This window comes from Callithrix jacchus, chromosome 1 (genome assembly GCF_049354715.1).
Source record: "Callithrix jacchus isolate 240 chromosome 1, calJac240_pri, whole genome shotgun sequence".
Classification (NCBI taxonomy): domain Eukaryota; kingdom Metazoa; phylum Chordata; class Mammalia; order Primates; family Cebidae; genus Callithrix; species Callithrix jacchus.
This window is the reverse complement of record NC_133502.1, coordinates 10,763,575-10,784,195: the sequence shown is the minus strand read 5'-3', so window position 1 is coordinate 10,784,195 and position 20,621 is coordinate 10,763,575. Positions and strand designations below refer to the sequence as shown.

The window sequence follows — 20,621 nt, the reverse complement described above, 5'->3', positions numbered from 1 at the left end:
CCCGGCCTGGCCTCTGAGTATTTGTCTAGTATCTTCCCTCCAGGTTTGATTGGCTCTTTCTTCCTTAGCCATTATTTCCTTCCTTATTTTATTCCTTCCTTCCTTCTCTCCCTTCTTTTTCTCTTTTTCTCTCTTCCTACTTCCTTGATAACTTGTTTGGAGGTTCTGGCAGAAGAGCGCAGCTACTTGGATACCCTTGGCCGAAGACCAATCCTCCCCTATCAGGGATGATCATCCTCTTAGGTAGATGGTGTAGCTTCTGGAGGGACGCACAAGGAGTTGGTGAGGAAGGAAGAGGACGCCTGCTAGCCAGCCAGGTCAGCCGAATCAACCCTGGTGATCAGTGGGGTGACGGATGTCGCAGCCAGATTGTTCTGACATCCATCTTTTTCTCTCTTTCTACTTCTCTTTCTTCTTCTCTCTCTAGCTCTCTACCCCCATTTCTCTTTCTCCTTTTTCTTTGTGTCTTGCTCATTTTCAGTCTTAGCATTTGGCTTTATACAATGATAAGGGAAACATTTTTCAAAGGAAAAACCTTTGGCTGCAAATAAGCCCAAAGGAATTCATATTAATTTCAGGCTAACCTCTAGCCTTTGGCATTGGGCTGATTTTCTTCTATCGTGTGGATCCTAACCGTTGTCACTGGTGATGCTCAGATTGATGACAGAGGGAAGTAGATTAACAAAGGCCTGCATAGTGTGTGAGAAGCAACGGATAGACTTGACGCCATAATATTGATGGTCCAAGCCTAACAGATTTGTAAATCATCTGTGATATCCACACCTCTTACGCCCAGTGATGCTGGTGCTGTCTCTTTTGACTTCTTGGGCAGTTTCTAGAATATTCTCTTTCACCCTACCTCACATGCATCATCAGATTAGTGACCAGTGGGACATTTGAGAAAATACCACCCTGTCAGCATTGAAGCAATGTCTGTGGCCTTGGATGTGTGCAGGGATGAGCTCTGGTGTGCTACGTAACAGGAGTGGAGGGTTCCAACCTAAAGGCTGGTTTACACTTCAAACACTGGGGCTGGTCTGGACTACAGCATTGCAGTAACAGGCCACTCAAGCTGACTTTTTTTTCTTTGAGACGGAATTTCACTCTCATTGCTCAGGCTGGGGTACAATGGCGTGATCTCAGCTCACCACAGCCTCTGCTTCCTGGGTTCAAGTGATTCTCCTGCCTCAGCCTCCTGAGTAGCTGGGATTACAGGCATGCGCCACCATGCCAGGTTAATTTTGTACTTTTAGTAGAGACGGGGGTCTTCCATGTTGGTCAGGCTGGTCTTGAACTCCCAACCTCAGGTGATCCACCCACCTCGGCCCCGACAAAGTGCTGGGATTACAGGCATGAGCTACCATACCTGGCTTGAGCTGACTTTTGTAAGTGACCATGTGACAGTCCCAAGATAGCAGAACAGTGACTCCTTAGATCCAGAAACATTATTTAGCATTTAGCATCCTTAGGCCTTTGTTTGTCTTCCTGGAGTTGTGTTCTTAAATGGTAAATGGAGAAATCACCTTTTTATGAAGCAGGTCCTCTAAGAACTAGTCATGGTGGAGGACTCCCTCTGCATGGAGGACGGCAGGGATCATCCTCATGCCAACCCCCAGGAATTGGAGTCTAAACAGTTCCACCCACTGCACCCCAGGCTGCACTATTACCAATGCCTGAGTGGAGTGGGACAGAGCACACTTGCATATAGCAGTTACATAAAGCAGGGTTATTCTTACAGATAGACACCAAGAGACAAAAGAAGCACAGAGCTTTGGGAGCTGGTCCCCACAGGTTCAAGGAAGCTGCCCAAGGCAGATGGAGTCTTGACTGCACATGTTCCACTTGCACCACAGCTGAAGGACCCCAAAAGGCAGCCTGCTTCAGGTTACATACCTCAGAGGCAACATGACCTACTGGGGAAAGCTTTGAGGGTCATCCTCCTCCCAGAGGAGAGAAGAGCAAAGCACGAGCTGTCTGGGGCACTTCTTCCTTAGCTGTAGATGTTACATTCCCCAGAAAGGACAGAAAGAAGACCCAGGCTGTTTTAGGCAGTTCCTTCCTATCGCAGGATATTGCATTCCTAGCACAATCTAGAGTTGAGAACTACAAGCAAGAACTTGGGTCAATCCAAAACCGCGTGAGACCTGTCCTGCGCATTCGTCGCTACTTTTTACCTGTCACTTTGTTGTTCTTGTCTCTAGGCATTGTATTTTACAGACTGTTCCAGAAAGCATCCTACTTTCACAGCAAGCAAATGGTGCTCTAATGTTTCCCTGCTTGTTGAAATACTTGGCCAGGCGCTGGATGCGTTAGCAGAAACATGACTACGTTGCCAGCTCAGTTGCGGGCCTGTTCAAAACAAAATCTTTGCTCCTAAATGTATCATAGAGACTTCTTGTTGGGATTTGGTGTTACAGCATTGATGATAGCTACTCCTTTTCTTATCTAAGGCTTGGAAGTGCTGTCAACTTAGAAGGTCTTATTAGTTAGGGAGATAGCAAGCAAGGACAGAATTTGACAGACAGGTCAATTGGCCACTCCTAAATCCGATCAATCATCATCAGACCACATAAATGTCTAGTTCACAAGCATTTCCTTGACCCATCAGCGCTGTTAACATCATTGAAATGTGCCCATCAGTTTATTGCTTTATATACCAATCCCTCTAGGTAAATTTTGAGAACCTTATTTTTTTTTCTTTCTGGATTAATATCTCTATCTAAACTCTCAACATGGTTCTACAAATCAATTTACAATCAGCCTCTCCCTACCTTTCTAGCCTTTCCCCACTCTGTCCTCTCTCTTCCCTTTATAGTAAAAGCCATGGTCTTTTGGTTACTGTGCTTCAGTTCATCAAATGCAGTATTCTACACCATGCACAATGGTGGCTTATTATGGTGTGAGCAGTGAAGATGGTTCAGTGGATGCATTTGCAGTAAATAGTGTAGTAAAGCAACTGGACTGTGATGGATCGAATGTGGGATTTGAGGGAAGACAGAGGGAGTCAGTGCTGGTTTCTCGGTTTGGGACCTGAATATCTGGATGAATGGGGAAGACCCAGCGGAAGTAAATTTGGAGAAGAGAAAGGCGAGTGTTCTTACTGTGGAGGCTGTGACTGTTGAGATGACCTTGCATTTCAGCATGGACCTTTCCTTCTCACTCCCAACTCCATTAATGCCTCCATCCATGCAGATCTCTGCAGTGATATTGAGAGATCTTCCATTTAGGGCTCCCTGGCCATGGGGTCATCAGTGACACCACAGGAAGTCTTACTAGGAGGTGTACATTTAAGCAAGGAGTCTTATTACAAGCTCTGAGTTCTATGTGACAACTGTTTTCCAATTTTTCTTGATAGGTAGTGGCGGGATTCAGCTTCAGGGAACCCAAGAGACATGCATTCTTTAGCTTTAGAGATTGGGAACTGGCCTCTATGTTCCATCAACCCCTGGCTGAAACCTTCTCCTGTATTCTAGAACTTCTGATCATCAGCCAGCTTTCAACTGAGGGCAACACCATAAATACCATTCTTTCTCAGATCTTTGATTTTGGAGGTGATTTTTCCCCCTAGCTTGCTTTACAGTTACCTTTCTAGAAAACACGTGTTCTGTTCTGTTATTCTGAAAGCTGTGAGGATACAGAGACAAGTGAATCAGCTGCAAAGCCCAGTGCTCCAGAGGGCAGGCTCAGGGAGTGGCTGGGAAGGGACAGATATTAATGGAGGACATAACCAACACTATTGTCATACAGTCGTGTAATTGCAAGTGCTTAAGGTGTAATAATTACACTTCGTTGCATTGGTGAATACTTCTCCACAGACAGATGGATGTGGTTTTGTTTACTGTACGTAAATCAAACAAAAGGCTTGTTGGGAAATAACTGTGACCTAATTAATAGCTTTGTTTATGTGTTGACTCTCCAAAGGGATTTACCCAGTTTTGGTTCATTAAGCGCCATTCATGTGTTAGGCTTCAAATTTTATTTTATGAAGATGTTCTCTCAATGTTAACTTTATTAAACATGGTGTAGTCTTAATGAAAGCTAATTTAATCTTCTTCATTTGCTCAGTTGCCACAAAACAGTAGAGCAAGACAGACAAATTAGAAATCCTCTTTTTTCTGACACATGCCACTATCTCTACATTAAAGACAGCTTCCTCCCTATAGTTTTTGGATTAGCTGGTTTCTTGTGACCTGTTTTCCTTTCAACAGATAGCACAGCCTTTTTCTCCAGTCCCTCCACACTGTCCTTACAATGCTCTGGATTCTCCCTGGTAGCACTGGTGAACGAGGAGTAAGTGAATCTGCCGTTAGAGAATTCTTCGAGAGTGAATTACGGAGAACCAAAACCAAGACTGAGAAATTCAGATTGTCGCTCTTTTCTTTGTAGGCAATCTTTTGGGTTTATAATGTGTATCTTTCTTTCTAAATGCAAATCTCTTTTTAGTAGAGTTTTCTCAGAGAAAACAAACTAAAACTTGTACTAACAGACCCAGCTGGAGAAACATAAAGCTAACTTGAGTTTTATTTAAATTCTATGTTTCACCTTCATGGAAGTTTTCTTTAAGAAGCCGACAATGGCCACAATGAGAACATTTTAGAAGAGGAAAAATTACTTCTTTAAAAATATGCTGAGAGATTTAATTAAAGTGTTCATGGAGGCAAAGAACTAATGTGAGTTAAGATAGAAAGCACAAACTAGTGCTGGGAGTGGTGGCTCATGCCTGTAATCCCAGCACTTTGGAAGGCCAAGGTGGGCAGATCACCTGAGGTCAGGAGTTCGAGACCAGCCTGGCCAGCATAGTGAAACCCCATCTCTACTAAAAATACAGAAAAATTATCCAGGTGTGGTGGCATGTACTGTAATCCCAGCTATCTGGGAGGCTGAGGCAGGAGAATTGCCTGAACCCAGGAGGCGGAGGTTGCAGTGAGCCAAGATCACACCACTGCACTCCAACCTGGGTGACAGAGTGAGATCCATCTCAAAAAAAAAAAAAGCGCAAACTGGGAGAAGAAATACATGCAATGGCAGAGCTTTAGGGAAGTGGCTGAGTGGGTCATCGGGACCTACCTTTCATCTTCCACAGTGGGAAGAATCATTTTCTGTTTCAAGACCTACAGGATTTTGAGTAATCTTTGCCACATGCCATAGTATCTTATCCTAGAGAAGAGTCACAGGCACCCATTTTACCAGTGAGGAAATGAATCTCCAACATCAGATGACTCTCCGTACACCTCTTCGTCATGGCAGCCCAGAGCCGACCTCTGAAATGGGAATCCTCCCATCCTCATTCTGCTTGTTGCTAAGCGTGTTTCTCTTTGTTGCTTGCTGCCATAGTGAAAGCTGTTCCAAGCTTTTCTTTTCCTATGATCATGCTTTATCCTTCATGCTGTCCTGCCCCTCTCCTATTCCTGAGGCCACCACCCCACTATCAGCAGTGGCATCCTGACAATTAAATGGATTAAATTGTTTTGCAGTTGGTTCATTTAATTTTTATATCTAGGACAGCTACCTGGAGTATCTGCAGATATGCAGGCTTGATAAACACATCTTCCTTGAGCTTATGTAACTGAGTAACTGACTAATGTATTCCAATATAATGTGTTTTTCCTTGACCTTCTGGAGAACAGCAAGTGATTTGAGGTTTGCATTGCTGAAGAGATCCTGGGGCTGTGGGACCAGTATCAGTGAGTGGCTTAGTTTATGGTTTTACTTGAGTAGAGGAAAGGTGAGGACTGAGCAGGAGGTTTCAGAACTGTTTTCATATAGATATGAAAGACACGAAGATACAAATTCAAGATTATACCCCTTTTTCTGTACAAAAAGAAAATTCAGGGTTGCTTTATTTTGTTGTAAAAGATCTAGAATCTTTGGTCAAATCAGTAAATATAGATTTAATTGCTTAATCTGAAATCTGAAATCTGAAATGCTCCTAAATCTGAAACTTTTTGAGCTTTGATTTGAAGCTCATAGGAGATGCTCATGGGGCATTTCAGATTTTCGATGTTCGGATTAGGTATGCTGAATCTGTAAGTATGTATAATTCAAACATCGTGAAATTCAAAAGTATCCGATATCTGAAACACTTCTGGTCCCAAGCATTTCCCAAGTATACTCAACATGTATTAAGGCTAAGCAGGTCAAGTTCTATTCTTAGCATTTCTTTCCATGTGCATCCTAACTTGGCCCATGGAGTATCTGATTGTCCCTTCTTTTCTCTTTTCCAATATTTAATTTATGAGTCAAGTCTCCACCCTCATTCCTGCTCTGTTGCCTTTCACTTTTCTCTCTCTCATCTATCGCCATCAACTTGAGGCGTGTGGTCCTCCAAGGCTATAGCCTGAATCCTGGCATCCCTATATCTCCTTCCTGATCTGCGTCCCAGGGCCAGCTAGACTCTTTCTCTGCTTGACCTCACTCTGTGGTCTTTACCAGACTGCACCATTGGTCAGCCACTCAATCGTGCCCTGAATTTCACTTCTTTTGTATATAATTTTTAGCCAGTGTGCATGGGGTGCCTGCTCACACGTCACGTGCAATGCCAGGCCTTGGAGATGCAACAGTGAACAAGAGAAATCGCATAACCCTGCCCTTGAGGAAGTGATAGGTAGGCCTTCAGACCTCTGGGTTCATGTCATTCCTTGCATCGGGAATGACCACCGTCCTCCCATCCTTCACCTCCACCTCCGTTTCTGCGTGTCCAAATCTCTCCATTCCTCAAGCCCAGTTTGGTATTCTATCCTCCCTGAAGCTCCTCCTCAAAAGTGTTGGCCAGAATTGACCTCTCTGCTGCTGCTAAACTCCTGCTTGTTTTGCCTTTTTTCTGAAATTATAGTGACTTGAGTATTTTCTTCTGTTTGTTGAGTGTAGGCTTCTGAAAGCAGGGGCTGGGACTTACCCATCTTTGCCTCTTCCACAGCCTCTGGCATAATGACATGAATGCAGTAAGTATGCAATAAATGTGTGTGGAATAAATTTAGGAATTCATGAAAGTTCACTTCCATTTTCCACCAGTACGTTCTGGCCAAGTGTCACTTGCTCATTATTAATCCTGAAACTTTAATGAAATTCATTTTCTTGGGGTGGGTACAGTGGTTTATGCCTGTAATCCCAGCACTTTGGGAAGCCAAGGTGGGAGGATCGCTTAGAGCTCAGGAGTTCAAGACTAGCCTGGGCAACATGGCGAAACCCCATTTCTACAATTAGCCAGGTGTTGGTGGTGTGCACCTGTAGCCCCAGCTATTCAGGAGCCTGAGGCTGGAGAATCGGTTGAGCCCAGGAGGTGGAGGTTGCAGTGGGCCGAGATCATGCCACTGCACTCTAAGACTGGGTGACAGAGTGAGACTCTGTCTCAAAAAAGAAAAAAAAAATTATCTTCTTTTTCTGTGAGTGTATAGCAGGCACATAGTAAAGAATTTTGAGTTCTGGGTTTAATAGGACTCAAATTGCAGTGGGAAGTGAATAGGTGAATTTTTTATGCTTATAGGCATATTTTTCTTAAAATATACAAAGTTATTGTCCAAATAAAAAGATATCTTAGAAAATTAACTGTTTACAGTTCTCATTGCCAATATTTTACTTCTGAAAACAAATAAACTGAAAGTAAATAATAGTGTATCTCTGGGAACTCACATGAAGAGGAAAGAAGACAGGTTTATACCTGGGTTCAGATCCCAGCTCTGCCATCATCTGACTTACGCAGCCTAGGTCAAGCTGTTTAACTTATTTATACTTTCATGTTTATCTCTGGCTCTCAGCATCTTGATAGACTGTTTCTTGCTCATCTTTGAAACTCCCATTCCTGAGACAGTATTTTGGAAATAGATATTCATTTGATATTAGATGAATGGATGGAAGGAAGGAAATTATCTACCTGATCCATTCTATTTGGGGAGTTTTCAGTGGTGATTGTAAAAGCAGAGAATGTTCAATCCATTTGATTTTCCTTTTCAAGTTCAAAAACTGATACTTTCGATATGGGGTGCTTTCACCGCTTTTATGGTAGCCGTACTCTTTGTTAGGTTATATTTACCTGCCAAGGCATGCCATGTCTCAAACCTTGTGAGTTCATCTGCAGCTATGATACTCCAGTTCATTTTAAGATACTACATTTTGGGTTTATTTTTTATTTGTTTTTGTTCTTGTCTTTGAGACAGAGTCTTGCTCTGTCGCCTAGGCTGGAATGCAGTGGCTTGATCTCGGCTCACTGCAACCTCTGCCTCTGGTTCAAGTGATTCTCATGCCTCAGCCTCTCAAGTAGCTGGGACTACAGTTGCACACCACCATGCCCAGCTAACTTTTGTATTTTTAGTAGAGATGGGGTTTTGCCATGTTGGCCAGGCTGGTTTCGAACTTGTGGCCTCAAGTGATCTTCCTGCCTTGGCCTCTGAAGTACTAGGATTATAGGCATGAGTTACCATGCCTGGCCTATATTTTGTTTTAATGTCTATCAAAACACCATTAAAGAAATCAGTTTTATTTTGTATTTTTTAACTGTGAAATCTTGTAGAAGTTAAAAATTTACGTTATGATAAATTGTTAGAGTCATGGTTCTATCACCCCTAAACTCAAAAACTCTCCTAACAAATGCAGTTGCTAAGTTGTTGATATTTACAAGGCTTAAAGTATTTTGACCAACATGATCTTTCTGTTATTTTTATTTAATAATAATAATGCTTTTTGAGAATATTGTTTATTTTTTCTGGCTCTGCCTTTTTAGATTCCGATCAATTTTGAGAACTACTAGTCTCAGTATCATTGTGTTTTCAGACAATAAGAGAGAATTGAAAAGATTTACTATTCACTCAAATGTGAATAAATTTAGTAGGAATTTGGACAAGGACCAAATATTGGTAGGACTTCCTTTCCATTAAACATGATGTAAAGTCTTTACAGAGAACTCTCTATCAACGCTAGGAGAATAACATTTAAAGGTTTACTTGTTGCTTTTGCAGACTAAAACTTCACCATTTTAGAAAGTAATTCGATTCACTTGTTTATTTAGCCTTTAGCATTAGAGAGGCCTGTATTTTTAAACTGCAGATTTTTTTCCTTTATCCTCAGGAGGAGTGGTTATGCTCTGTAATGCTATGCTTAAGTAAAATTACACATTCGGGGTATCTAAATTGGCATGCCAAATTATAGGACATTTTAATTATTATGTGGATGTGACAGATTCAATTATTCTTGAACTCCTTTGAGAAAGCTGCCCTTAGCAGTGATTTACAGTAGTAAACAAAAGATTAACAAGAAAATGCTCTTTATGAGGCTTAATAAATGTGTCCGATTAAATACCATGGGGCAAAATTAACTGCAATGTCTACAAGTAGAAAAACAACCTGTGTCCTGCTTGGAGGTTCAGTATATTCTCTTAAGATAAATTTACTCTAAATGAAGAACTAAGTGCCACTTAACATCAGAACTCTTTTTCTAGGTGCGTCATTTGGGCCAATTGTTCAGACTCTTTCTTCCCTCTGAAACCATTAACCAAAGCCACTAATAAGTAGAAATGCAGAGTTAAGAGCCCCATCCTCTCTCTTTCAATTTCCAGTGGACATATTAATGAGCAATAAAGCAGCTAAAAGGCAAACAGCTAAAGAAAGAGAAAGAAGCAAAGAAAGGTGATTGGGAGAACAGATATTCAGCCCTCAGCAGTGCAGATTGGGCTGCCCCAAGTGCCATGTGGGCTGTGATCACAGGAATTTGGAGCTCAATTTCTTAATTGCTTCTTTAGTCTTATCCAGAGAGAAAATTGGATTTCTAGAGATTTCTTCTGTGCAGAGAGCAATTATGCTAAAGCTGCTTAGGTAACAGCTTTTCTGGCCAGCCTTTCTCTCTCGGAATAATAAAGTATACGCAGAGCCGATTTCAGAGTGTACCTTCACCTCACCATCCAGGGTTTAGCCCCTCTTAGCAGCTGACGTGTTCTAGGACCTTAAAGAAATTCCAGAGCATTTTCTTCCTTTTGAAACTGGCTCTGCAATTAATTTACTGTCAGGTCTCTGCCATGTGGTTTTTATGCCATTACTCTACCTTTTAGATAAATTGTGTTTGACTTTCTTAAGTCAAGCAGTTTCTCAACTCTGATCATATATTTACCCCTCAATGCTGAGAGTCTGAGAATTAAAAGCACTAAGTAATGATAAGAACCCAAAATGCCTTTGGCAGAATACAGAATGCCACAGGACTGCTGAGAGCCCATAATCATAGTCTAGAACTTACATTTTCTTCCTTTCCTATAACATTATAGTAATAATAAAAGGTCAGGTTAGCCTTTGTTTGCTTCGTAAAACAGGGTAATCACACCATTTAAACACCATCCAGACCTACCACCCAAACAGATTCTCTCCCTCTCCTGCCCCTTTCTGAAATATTGTCTCTGTTATAATATGTTACTGCAAAATATTGTGTTTCAATGGGTTTCTTTCTGCTGATTAACAGGTTTTAGATTCAGGAAGACTGAAAGAATATGATGAGCCATATGTTTTGCTGCAAAATAAAGAGAGCCTATTTTACAAGATGGTGCAACAGCTGGGCAAGGCAGAAGCCGCTGCCCTCACTGAAACAGCAAAACAGGTGAGCGCACTCCGAGGAGTTGTAATTAAAGTTTGTCTCAGTGGCTCCCTCCACACAATTTGGCACCGTGGGTATGGTAACAAGCACTGTGTACCCTTTTCAATTATAAGCCTGCAGAGACAAAGCTTCATGGCTGGGTCTTAACGGCACATCCCAGGCTGAAGTCAGGTCTGCAGAGAGTTGGCAGAAACACACTGGGGGTTGAGTTGTGCACACACGTGTGCATGCAGGTGTGCCCAAGAAGAAGAGAGATATTAGACCGGACTTTCTACACATTTAGACTCTGTGGGTTCAGATTCTCTTAGAAAAAGGCATAGAGCACATTGTGCTCATATTCTGCAGACCCACTGCATTTCATTCTCAGCAGGCAAATGCTGTCGAGGTGCATACAGGAGATTTAAGAGTTTGAGCAAAAAGTGTGGAATGTTGTTCCTTGTTCTAGAAAGATCTACCTAGAAAAATGTGTGGATTGCTTTTGGTTTTTGTCTTATTATTTGTAAAGGAAACTCCTACATAATACTCTGTCACCCTAGGTTTCCCCCTCATTTTTGTTGTTTAGAGTCAGGCCCATGGAGCCCTTTATGCTTCTTCTACCTTCTATAAGATGCAGTTGCCATCAGGACAAATTGGGAATTTATAACATGTGAAAGCTATAAGCCGGTATAGTCCTTGAAGGTTTATACAGCACTAAAGACACACAGGCTACATGATCTCTTTCCAACGATGGTGATGTGGAAGTATCTCATTCTACAGATGCAGTTTGGTTTAAGGACTTAGCCAAATGTCACGCGGTCACAGCCAAATGTCACGTGGTCACCTGTAATTCCTTCTTATAATTCTGTAAGGTGAGAGTTGTATTGATGGAGGGAGGGAAGAAACATCTGTTGCTCTTGGCTTAGGGTGGAATGAAACTTCCAGCAGTACATGGTGGGGCTCCTATCAAACTGTTCATCTCGAGGCATTATAATATGGCTATGATTTTCCTTCTTCATTGTTTTCTATATTTTTCAGTTTTTAACACTGTAGGTACAATAAAATTGCTTGTTTGTATAAAATATTTAAAAAATCTATTATAGACAACAAAATAAGAATATATAGGCCAACTTGGTGAAATCACGTCTCTACTAAAAATACAAAAATTGGCTGGGCGCGGTGGCTCAAGCCTGTAATCCCAGCACTTTGGGAGGCCGTGGTGGGTGGATCATGAGGTCAAGAGATCGAGACCATCCTGGTCAGGTGAAACCCCGTCTCTACTAAAGATACAAAAAATTAGCTGGGCATGGTGGCGCGTGCCTGTAATCCCAGCTACTTGGGAGGCTGAGGCAGGAGAATTGCCTGAACCCAGGAGGTGGAGGTTGCGGTGAGCCGAGATCACGCCATTACACTCCAGCCTGGGTAACGAGCAAAATTCCGTCTCAAAAAAAAAAAAAATACAAAAATTACCTGGGCATGGTGGCATATGTAATCCCAGCTACTCAGGAGGCTGAGGCAGGAGAATCACTTAGACCTGGGAGGCAGAGGTTGCAGTGACCAAGATCACACCACTGTACTCCAGCCTGGCGACAGAGCAAGACACCATCTCAAAAAAAAAGAAAAAGAATATAAGTTCCCGTATCTAACAGTATTTCTGTATTAAAGATTTATCCAAATAAAACCTAGGTTCCCTTCAGTCCCTGTTTCATCTCATTCTCCATAGAAGTGAGGAATTGTCCTTTCCACTGTCTGTAGGATATTTCTTTGAATTTTAATGAATACATTAAACATGCCCCTTGTCATTGACAATATAAACCCAAGAATAGAGCAGAGTAGAGATTTGATTGGCGTGCTGGGCCCTGATGGCCATGATGATGATGAGATGTTACAGATGTGCACTATGTACTTCTCATTATGCCTGTTTAAGAGGCTGAGGCATAGAGAAGACGGGTAATGGCCCACAGTCTCATAGCTAGCAGAATTATCGGCAGAGTCCAGATTCAAGCCTGTCTTTAGGGTCGACAAAATCTGTGTTCTGAATTTTCATAAGAATCACATTGTGTATGAATAAAGAGGGATGCTCTGCTTGGCGCACTGTATTTCTTCTATACCTGAAATTTACAGAATATTTTTATCTTCTAGAGTATCTCCCAGTCAAAGCTTCCCTCATAAAACTCGATCAGTCATTTGGGATTCCCTGAATAATCTATTCACAAAAGAGCCAGGAACCTCAAAAACCCTTTTTGTTCTTCAATACCTCAGGCATTTCACATCAAAGAGATGTGTCCCTATCTATATTATCAAAGTACTCATTTAAAAAATATGTTACGTATTATCAAGGCACGGAGTAATAAGAAATAGGCCAAGAATTTTAGCACGCGCCAGCTAACATGAGCTAATATAGTTCACCTTTGTTTTACAGATGAGGAAACTAAGGCCCCAAGAAATAAGTGGGTCTAGACTAATTTATAGCAGAGACAGAATTAGGAATCTTTTTTATTAATCAATATTTAATGTAAGTATAACATACATGTAGAAAGGAACATTGGTCATAGAATTTAAAATCTTGATTACTGGTTCAGTAATCTTCCATCTAATTCAACAGTATTAATGATAACTTGCGTTTGTGTAGTTCCTTATAATTTATTTTACATTGTTTGCATAGTTCTTGCATGTATGATTCTACTTAATCCTCATAGCAGTCTGTAAGTCTGGCTGTATTGCCGAGGAAGTTGGATTGTGAGTCCTCAGGTGGACACACAGCTAGTCCGTGGAGAACAGAAGGTAGATTGATTGCTGGGAGAGTTGGTCCCTGTAGGTGGTGTTCTGTGTCAAGCCTGAAAACGCTGCACCTTGTCTCATTTGGTATCCAAGATGCAGCTAGTTGCCCAAATTCACACAGTGGCAGCACTTCCTTCCTGGATTTTAGTCCTGCCTAACCACTGGCTCAGATCACCTCTTCAGAAAGACACAAGGAAATACACAGCTTGATTCTCATCCAAGTTGAATATCTTCTTGACATTTCTGCATATACTTGGTCCTCTTAGGAGAGCAAGCTGTCAGAGTGTCAACCTTTTAAATGTGCAAGCATCAAATATCAAGGCATCATTCAGAACTGTAACGCCGTGAGGATTAGTCTAAATCAACAAGCTTTTCGCTCTCACAGATTAGAATTCATTTGTTGGAAAAGAAAACTCAACATCTGGGAAAAGGTACTTCCAAGTCACGTATTCTTGACCACGTAGTTGCTTTCCTGAAAATGCTGGTACAGGCAAAGCTGAGTCTTTCTTTTGACTGACCTTGGCAGATGACTCAGAATGTTCAGAAAGTACTTTTCAGGTACATAAAGCTGAAGGGTGCGCTGGTTTTCTCAGGCTGCCATAGCAAAGTAGGACAGGTGGCTTGACCCACAGCAGTTTATGTTCTCACACTTGTGTGCTAGAGTCTGAGATCTGAGTGTTAGCAGGGTGGCTTTCCTCTGAGATCTCTTTCCTTGGCTTGCAGATGGCTGTGTGTTCACAGGGTCTTTTCTCTGTGTATGTCTGTGTCCTAATCACCTCTTTCTTTTAAGAGCACCAGTCATATTAGATTAGGGCCTACCCTAAAGGCCTCATTTTAACTTAATTACATTTTTTAAGATTTTCCCCAAATAGTCACATTCTGATGTAATAGGGGTTAGGACTTCAACATAGGAATTTAGGGGGATGCAAATCAGCCCATAACACAGGGTATATGTCAATCACTGTCTTCCCTGATGAAGTAGACCTAATTGAGGTTCCCAGTGTATAACAGAGGTGCCACTTTCCATACCCATTAAATCACCAGATACAACTCAAAAGTTATGAAATCCTGGCCGGGTGTGGTAGCTCACACCTGTACTCCCAGCACTTTGGGAAGCCAAGGCTGGAGGATCACTTGAAGTCAGGAGTTCGAGACCAGCCTGGCCAACATGTTGAAACACTGTCTCTACTAAAAATACAAAAATTAGCTGGACATGGTGGCACCTGCTTGTAATCCCTGCTAATCGGAAGGCTGAGGCTGGAGAATCGCTTGAACCGGGAGTTGGAGGTTGCATTGAGCCCAGACCATGTGACTGCACTATAGCCTGGGGGACAGAGCCAGCTCCATCTCAAAAAAAAATGTGTATATATATATACACTATGTATATAGTTATGAAACCCCAACACACATATATATGTGTATGTGTGTATATATATGTATGTATATATGTGTGTGTGTGTGTGTGTGTGTGTGTGTGTATATATATATATATATATATATATATATATATATATATATAGAGAGAGAGAGAGAGAGAGAGAGAGAGAGAGAGAGAGTTTCACTCCTGTTGCCCAGACTGGAGTGCAGTGATGCAATCTCAGCTCACTGCAATCTCCATCTCCTGGTTCAAGTGGTTCTCCTGCCTCAGCCTCCCCAGTAGCTGGGATTACAGGCACTTACCACCACGCCAGGCTAATTTTTTTGTACTTTTAGTAGAGACAGGGTTTCACCATGTTGGCCAGGCTGGTCTCGAACTTCTGACCTCAGATGATCCACCCACCTTGGCCTCCCAAAGTGCTGGGATTACAGGCATGAGCCACTGCAACTGGCCAGTTACTTCATTTTTGATGGCAACCTAGTATTTATAGTTTTTCTACTGTTTACTTTTTATTTTTCCCAATTAACTTCCAATTAAATTAGATATTTTTGTTTTTTTACTGGTGAATGATCTATCAGGTTTTTTTTTTTTTTAACTAGTTCTTTTTTTTTTTGAGACGGAGTTTCACTCTTGTTACCCAGGCTGGAGTGCAATGGCGCGATCTTGGCTCACCGCAACCTCCGCCCCCTGGGTTCAGGCAATTCTCCTGCCTCAGCCTCCTGAGTAGCTAGGATTACAGGCACACACCACCATGCCCAGCTAATTTTTTGTAGTTTTTAGTAGAGACGGGGTTTCACCATGTTGACCAGGATGGTCTCAATCCCCCGACCTCCTGATCCACCCACCGCGGCCTCCCAAAGTGCTGGGATTACAGGCTTGAGCCACCGCACCCAGCCTTAACTAGTTCTTATATTCTGTTTTCCAGTTGATCAATTTTTGCTTTTATCTTTATTACCTTTCTTTTCTGGTTTTTCTTGTTTCTTCTTCTTGAAGGCATTTGTATTCTTTCTTTCTTCCTTAGAATTTTAAGGCTGTGAATTCTCCTGTGCTTTAGGTTTTGATATGTAGTGCTTTTATTCATAGTTTATTTTTTATTTATATATTCTGCAATTTTGGGTTTGATTTCCCCTGGCCCAGAAATTATTGAAGAGGGAAGTTTTTAAAACGTTTTGGTGGTAGGGGTTTATTTTTCTCTTCATTTATTTTCTGTTTTACTCATCAGTTTCATTTTCATTGCTTGTCATCCATATCATTTTTATCCATTCAGAATTTCATTTCTTGTGTCTTACTATAGGTAGTTTTTCTGGATGTTCTTTGGCATTGAAAAGAAGATGTTACCTGTTAAAGGTGTACTACCTTGTTAATTACATTCTTATTAATCCTTATTTATATTGGTCTGTTTCTGTGACTTGGATCTGGAGGTGAATTAGTTTAATACTAGACATATTTCTCTTTGTAGCACCTGTCCTTGTTGTTTTGGTAACTTTGATGCCATGGTTTTCAGTCCACAGATGTTCATAACTTGGGTTTCCATTATGAGTTATATTTCCTGCCATTTTAACATGGCTTTCTTTGATTCATGTAATGATTTTGGTTCTGAATCCATGCTGGTTCAAAACTAGATTGGGTCCCCTGCTTTTACTTTGTTTTCTTTGTCTGATAAATATGGAATTGTCTTGGAATATCCAAAGGTGTGTCTGCTGTGTATGACGTGGTTAGGTTTTACTCTGAGATTTAATCTTAGCCTTTGTTTTTAATAGATGATTTTAGTGCATTTACATTTATTGAGATTGTAAGTATGTCTTATCTTAGTTCTGTCATTTTATGCTTTCAGTTTTAATATTCATTTTCTTTTTACCATTTGATTTGTAGTAGGTAATTTTTGTTTCTTTGCTTATTGCTCTGTATGTGTTCCTTTTGTTTCCTGTAAATGCTATTTCTTTATTGACTCCCCATTATAAACAATGAGAGTGTAAATACACTTCTCTCTCCACCCTACCATCAAATTTTAGCTTAGTTTTTCTTCTGTTTGCCTTCAAACCTCAAATATACTTAAGCCTTTGTTATTTGACTTTAAATAATACTTTCTTCATCTCTTATTAGCTAAAGTTTATCTTTCAGTACTTTTTAACCTCAGTCTGTAACCCATTAGTGGTGCTGTAGAATCCATTTAGTACATCATGACTAGCCTGTCTTAAGATATCAAATAGAAAAGAATGGAATGGAAGAAAAGTAACAATGTATCTTTCATAGTAATGGTAATATTTTTAAATGCTTTTCAGTATAGATACAGATATAGACAGTGGATGTGTGCCAAGTCCCAGTGTATAGTGAAATGTGCCACCCATTATTGTGCGTGGCAGTGCTCTATACCATCTTAAAGGGAAGGGTTCCTTGGAGCTTAGGATCCCTGACTTAGTGCATGTCTGAAATCTTTGTTACCTCTCTGATTTAAATTTGGTGGTTATGCCATGCACATGTTTACTCATGTGACAAACCAGCACATGTATCCTGGAACTTAACTTTTTAAAAATAAAATTTTTTTTTAAAGTGGTGGTTATAAAATTGTTGGATCATACCTTCTTTCACTTAGTATGATGCAGCCTTTGCTCTAAGGTCTTCTAGTGTTGTCTGTTTATATGGAGACGTCTGTGGCCATGTTTGACATAACTCGGCCTTTTTTCTTTTTCTGTTTTGAGGCAGGGTCTTGTTCTATTGCCCAGGCTGGAGTGCAGTGGCACAATCATAGCTCACTGGAGCCTCAACTTTCCAGGACCAAACAATGCTCCCTTCTCAGCCTCCCTTAAAGCTGGAACTATAGACACACATCACCATGTGGAGCTAAATTTTTTTTTTTCCTCCCATAGAGACGAGGTCTCACTATGTCACCCACACTGGTTCTTTTTTTTTTAAGATTGAGTTTCACTGTTGTTGCCCAAGCTGGAGTGCAATGGCACAATCTTGGCTCACCTCAACCTCTGCCTACCTGGCTTCAAGTGATTCTCCTGCCTCAGCCTCCCCAGTAGCTGGAATTACAGACATGCACCATCACGCCTGGTTAATTTTGTATTTTTAGTAGAGACAAGGGTCTCCATGTTGGTCAGGCGGGTCTCGAACTCGCAACCTCAGGTGATCCACCCATCCCAGCCTCCCAAAGTGTTGGGATTACAGATGAGTGCCACTATGCCCAGCCAAGTCTCTTTTTTTTGCATGCTAAAAGGGTCATCAGTTTTCCTAGGACATAATTGTGTAGTCTTCCAGACTTTTGATTCAAATTTTCTTTTGTTTCTGGAAGTTTAATTGAATTATATCCTTGAATTTTTTTATTTGATTTTTAAAATTCTCTTCTTTACAAGTATCTATCATGTATATGTTTTATGTCCTTTATCTGTTTTATAAAGCTGTTTATTCCTTAATCCTTTTTAGTCATTAATTTTTAGTTATTTTGTTTGCTTGCTCAGTCCTGTTCTGTGCCTCATACAGTTTTTTCCCTGTTGGCTAATCTTCGTGCTGCCTTCAGTAGAACTGCCATTTGTGGGGTTTTTTTCCTTTTTTTTTTTTTTTTTGAGACAGAGTCTCCTATATTACCCAAGCTGGAGTACAGTGGTGTGCACTCAGCTCACTGCACCCTCCACCTCCCAGGTTCAAGCAATTCTCATGCTTCACCCTCCCAAGTAGCTGGGATTACAAGTATGCACCACCATGCCCAGCTAATTCTTATATTTTTAGTAGAGACAAGGCTTCATTGTGTTGGCCAGGCTGACCTCAAACTTCTGGCTTCAAATAATTTTCCCTTCTCAGCCTCCCAGATTGCTGGGATTGCAGGTGTAAGCCACTACACCCAGTCCATTTCTTTGATATTTTCACTTTTCTCTTCCGCTTCACTTTTGACCACCGTCAACTCATGTTTCAGCATCTTCTGTTGCTCTGCCATGTTTTTCCATATCTCTGTTATGCACAGCCTGATCATTCTGCTTCATTTTCTTTGAATGCATCATATTCATAAATTTTATGTGATTAACATCTGTCATGTGTTTATCTTATTCCTTTTCTTACTTATTTGTATATTTTCAGACCCTGTACTACTTGTCAAATTCTTCTTCTTATTATTATTATTCCTACTGCTCACCTGTGAATAAAACCAACTCTTCCTAGACCAGATAGTTGCAGGATAGTTGTGGCTAGGGCTTTGTTTCTGGCTAATGGGAATTTTCTGTGCTTAATATAGAAATACTTTATGACCCAGAGAGGGGGTGTGTGTGTGTGTGTGTGTGTGTGTGTGTGTGTGTGTGAAGTTGAGAATGCATGCTTTGCTTTTCTTTCTCCTTAGCTTACAGAATTGGGCAATTGCAATCTCTCTTCTCCCAGGACCTCACCCATGTACATAGGTCAGTCAAAGATGTTTCTATATGATTCTTTATTGACATACCTTAGAGTTCCTCCCATTAATTGGGGAAGTTTACTCCCCTATGACTGTCAAGGCCTGCTCTTCATAGAGATATTCTCTGCCTTGCCAGAGTCCCATTGGATCCAGTTGCATATGGCAGCCCTTGATGATATTTTACCATTCAGGCTCTCCTGATTTCACAAAGATTTAGCTTATTTTTTATGAATCAATATCTGTGATGTTCAGAGTGATTTCTGAAAGGAAAAGAAGAGAGAAAATTCATTACTCCATTATCCTAAAAGCAGAAGTCCTTTCTAAGTCTCCATAACTCTTTAACTTTGACAATATACGTGCCATTCATGGACACCAAATTAGACCAGCTATACAAATGATAAACTTGAGGCCTTGAGAGTTACTATGATTGAATTAGGGCCAGAGACATCAGTAAGAATGAACTGACAGGGTCTTGAGCCAGCATTCAACACATCAGTTGGTGTCTCAGGAATGCAATGCCTATCAAAGCCCAGTTGCTCTCCATTGTCCTCGCTGGGGAGCTTGTATTGCTCTGTTGATTTTAGTAAAATCTAGTTCTGTTATGGGGGCCTGGTTGATGAGCTAGAGTTTAAATACTGAACTTAGTTTCAACCTACATTAGAGGAACTATAATGGAGCAAACTCAAGAAAAGAAGGAAAAGGGGGACAAGGTGTTCCATACTCACTGGCCTGATGCTCTTCTTGCCCCAAACATGAATGGCATTGTCTCCTTTAGCCTTCACAGTCCTTCTCATCTGCTGTTACACCTTTTTGACGCATGAAAACACTGAAATAAAAGAAGCTGAGTAACTTTTTTTGTTTTTGTTTTTGAGACAGGGTCTCATTTTGTCACCCAGGCTAGAGTGCAGTGGCACAATCTTGGCTCACTGCAGTCTCCGCCTCCCAGGTTCAAGTGATTCTCCTGCCTCGGGCTCCCGAGTAGCTGGGACTACAGATGGCGCACCACCATGCCTGGCTAATTTTTGTATTTTTAGTAGAGATGGGGTTTCACCGTGTTGGCCAGGCTGGTCTCGAACTCCTGACCTCAAGTGATCCACCCGCCTTGGCCTTCCAAAGTGCTGGGATTACAGGCGTGAGCCACCGCACCCAGCCTGAGTAATTTTTCAAAGCCACCAGTTCATAAGTGTTCATACTCTGACTTCTGTGATCTTTCATTTCTACCTTTCTGCCTCCCAGGATACCATATTCACTCAGTTGAAGTTGTCTCAGCCACAGTTTTGGGGTTCTGTAAAGATAAAAGATACACCGGGGGACTCCTTGAAGGCTTTGCCTTCATCCTTCAAGCCGGGCAATACTGCCATGTTCTGCATACTTAGAAGATACTTCTCTGAGCAGCATTCATCATGATACCCAACACTGATGCAGCAGGTTTTCAGCCTGTAGTTTGTAGCCATTAATCAGTTCCTGTGATGTCAGCTATTATCTCATGTTACAGATAAGGCAGCTGGTGGAGAGAGTGGTTAGGTAATTTTTCTA

General features: G+C 41.2%; 1 protein-coding gene across 7 annotated transcripts in view; it reads left to right on the top strand.

Annotated features, from left to right (window-relative positions):
- The window catches only part of ABCC4 (ATP binding cassette subfamily C member 4 (PEL blood group)), a 291,898-nt gene that overhangs the window by 267,609 nt on the left and 3,668 nt on the right, over positions 1–20,621 (top strand). For 6 of the 7 annotated variants that reach the window (XM_017969971.4, XM_054242433.2, XM_078367131.1 and 3 more), the window contains one exon: positions 10,438–10,572. In XM_017969971.4, coding sequence (XP_017825460.1) covers positions 10,438–10,572 — 135 coding nt within the window. Of the gene's footprint in view, positions 1–10,437; positions 10,573–11,325; positions 11,418–20,621 lie in introns of all 7 variants that reach the window. The other variant, XR_008475284.2, reaches the window with a different exon arrangement.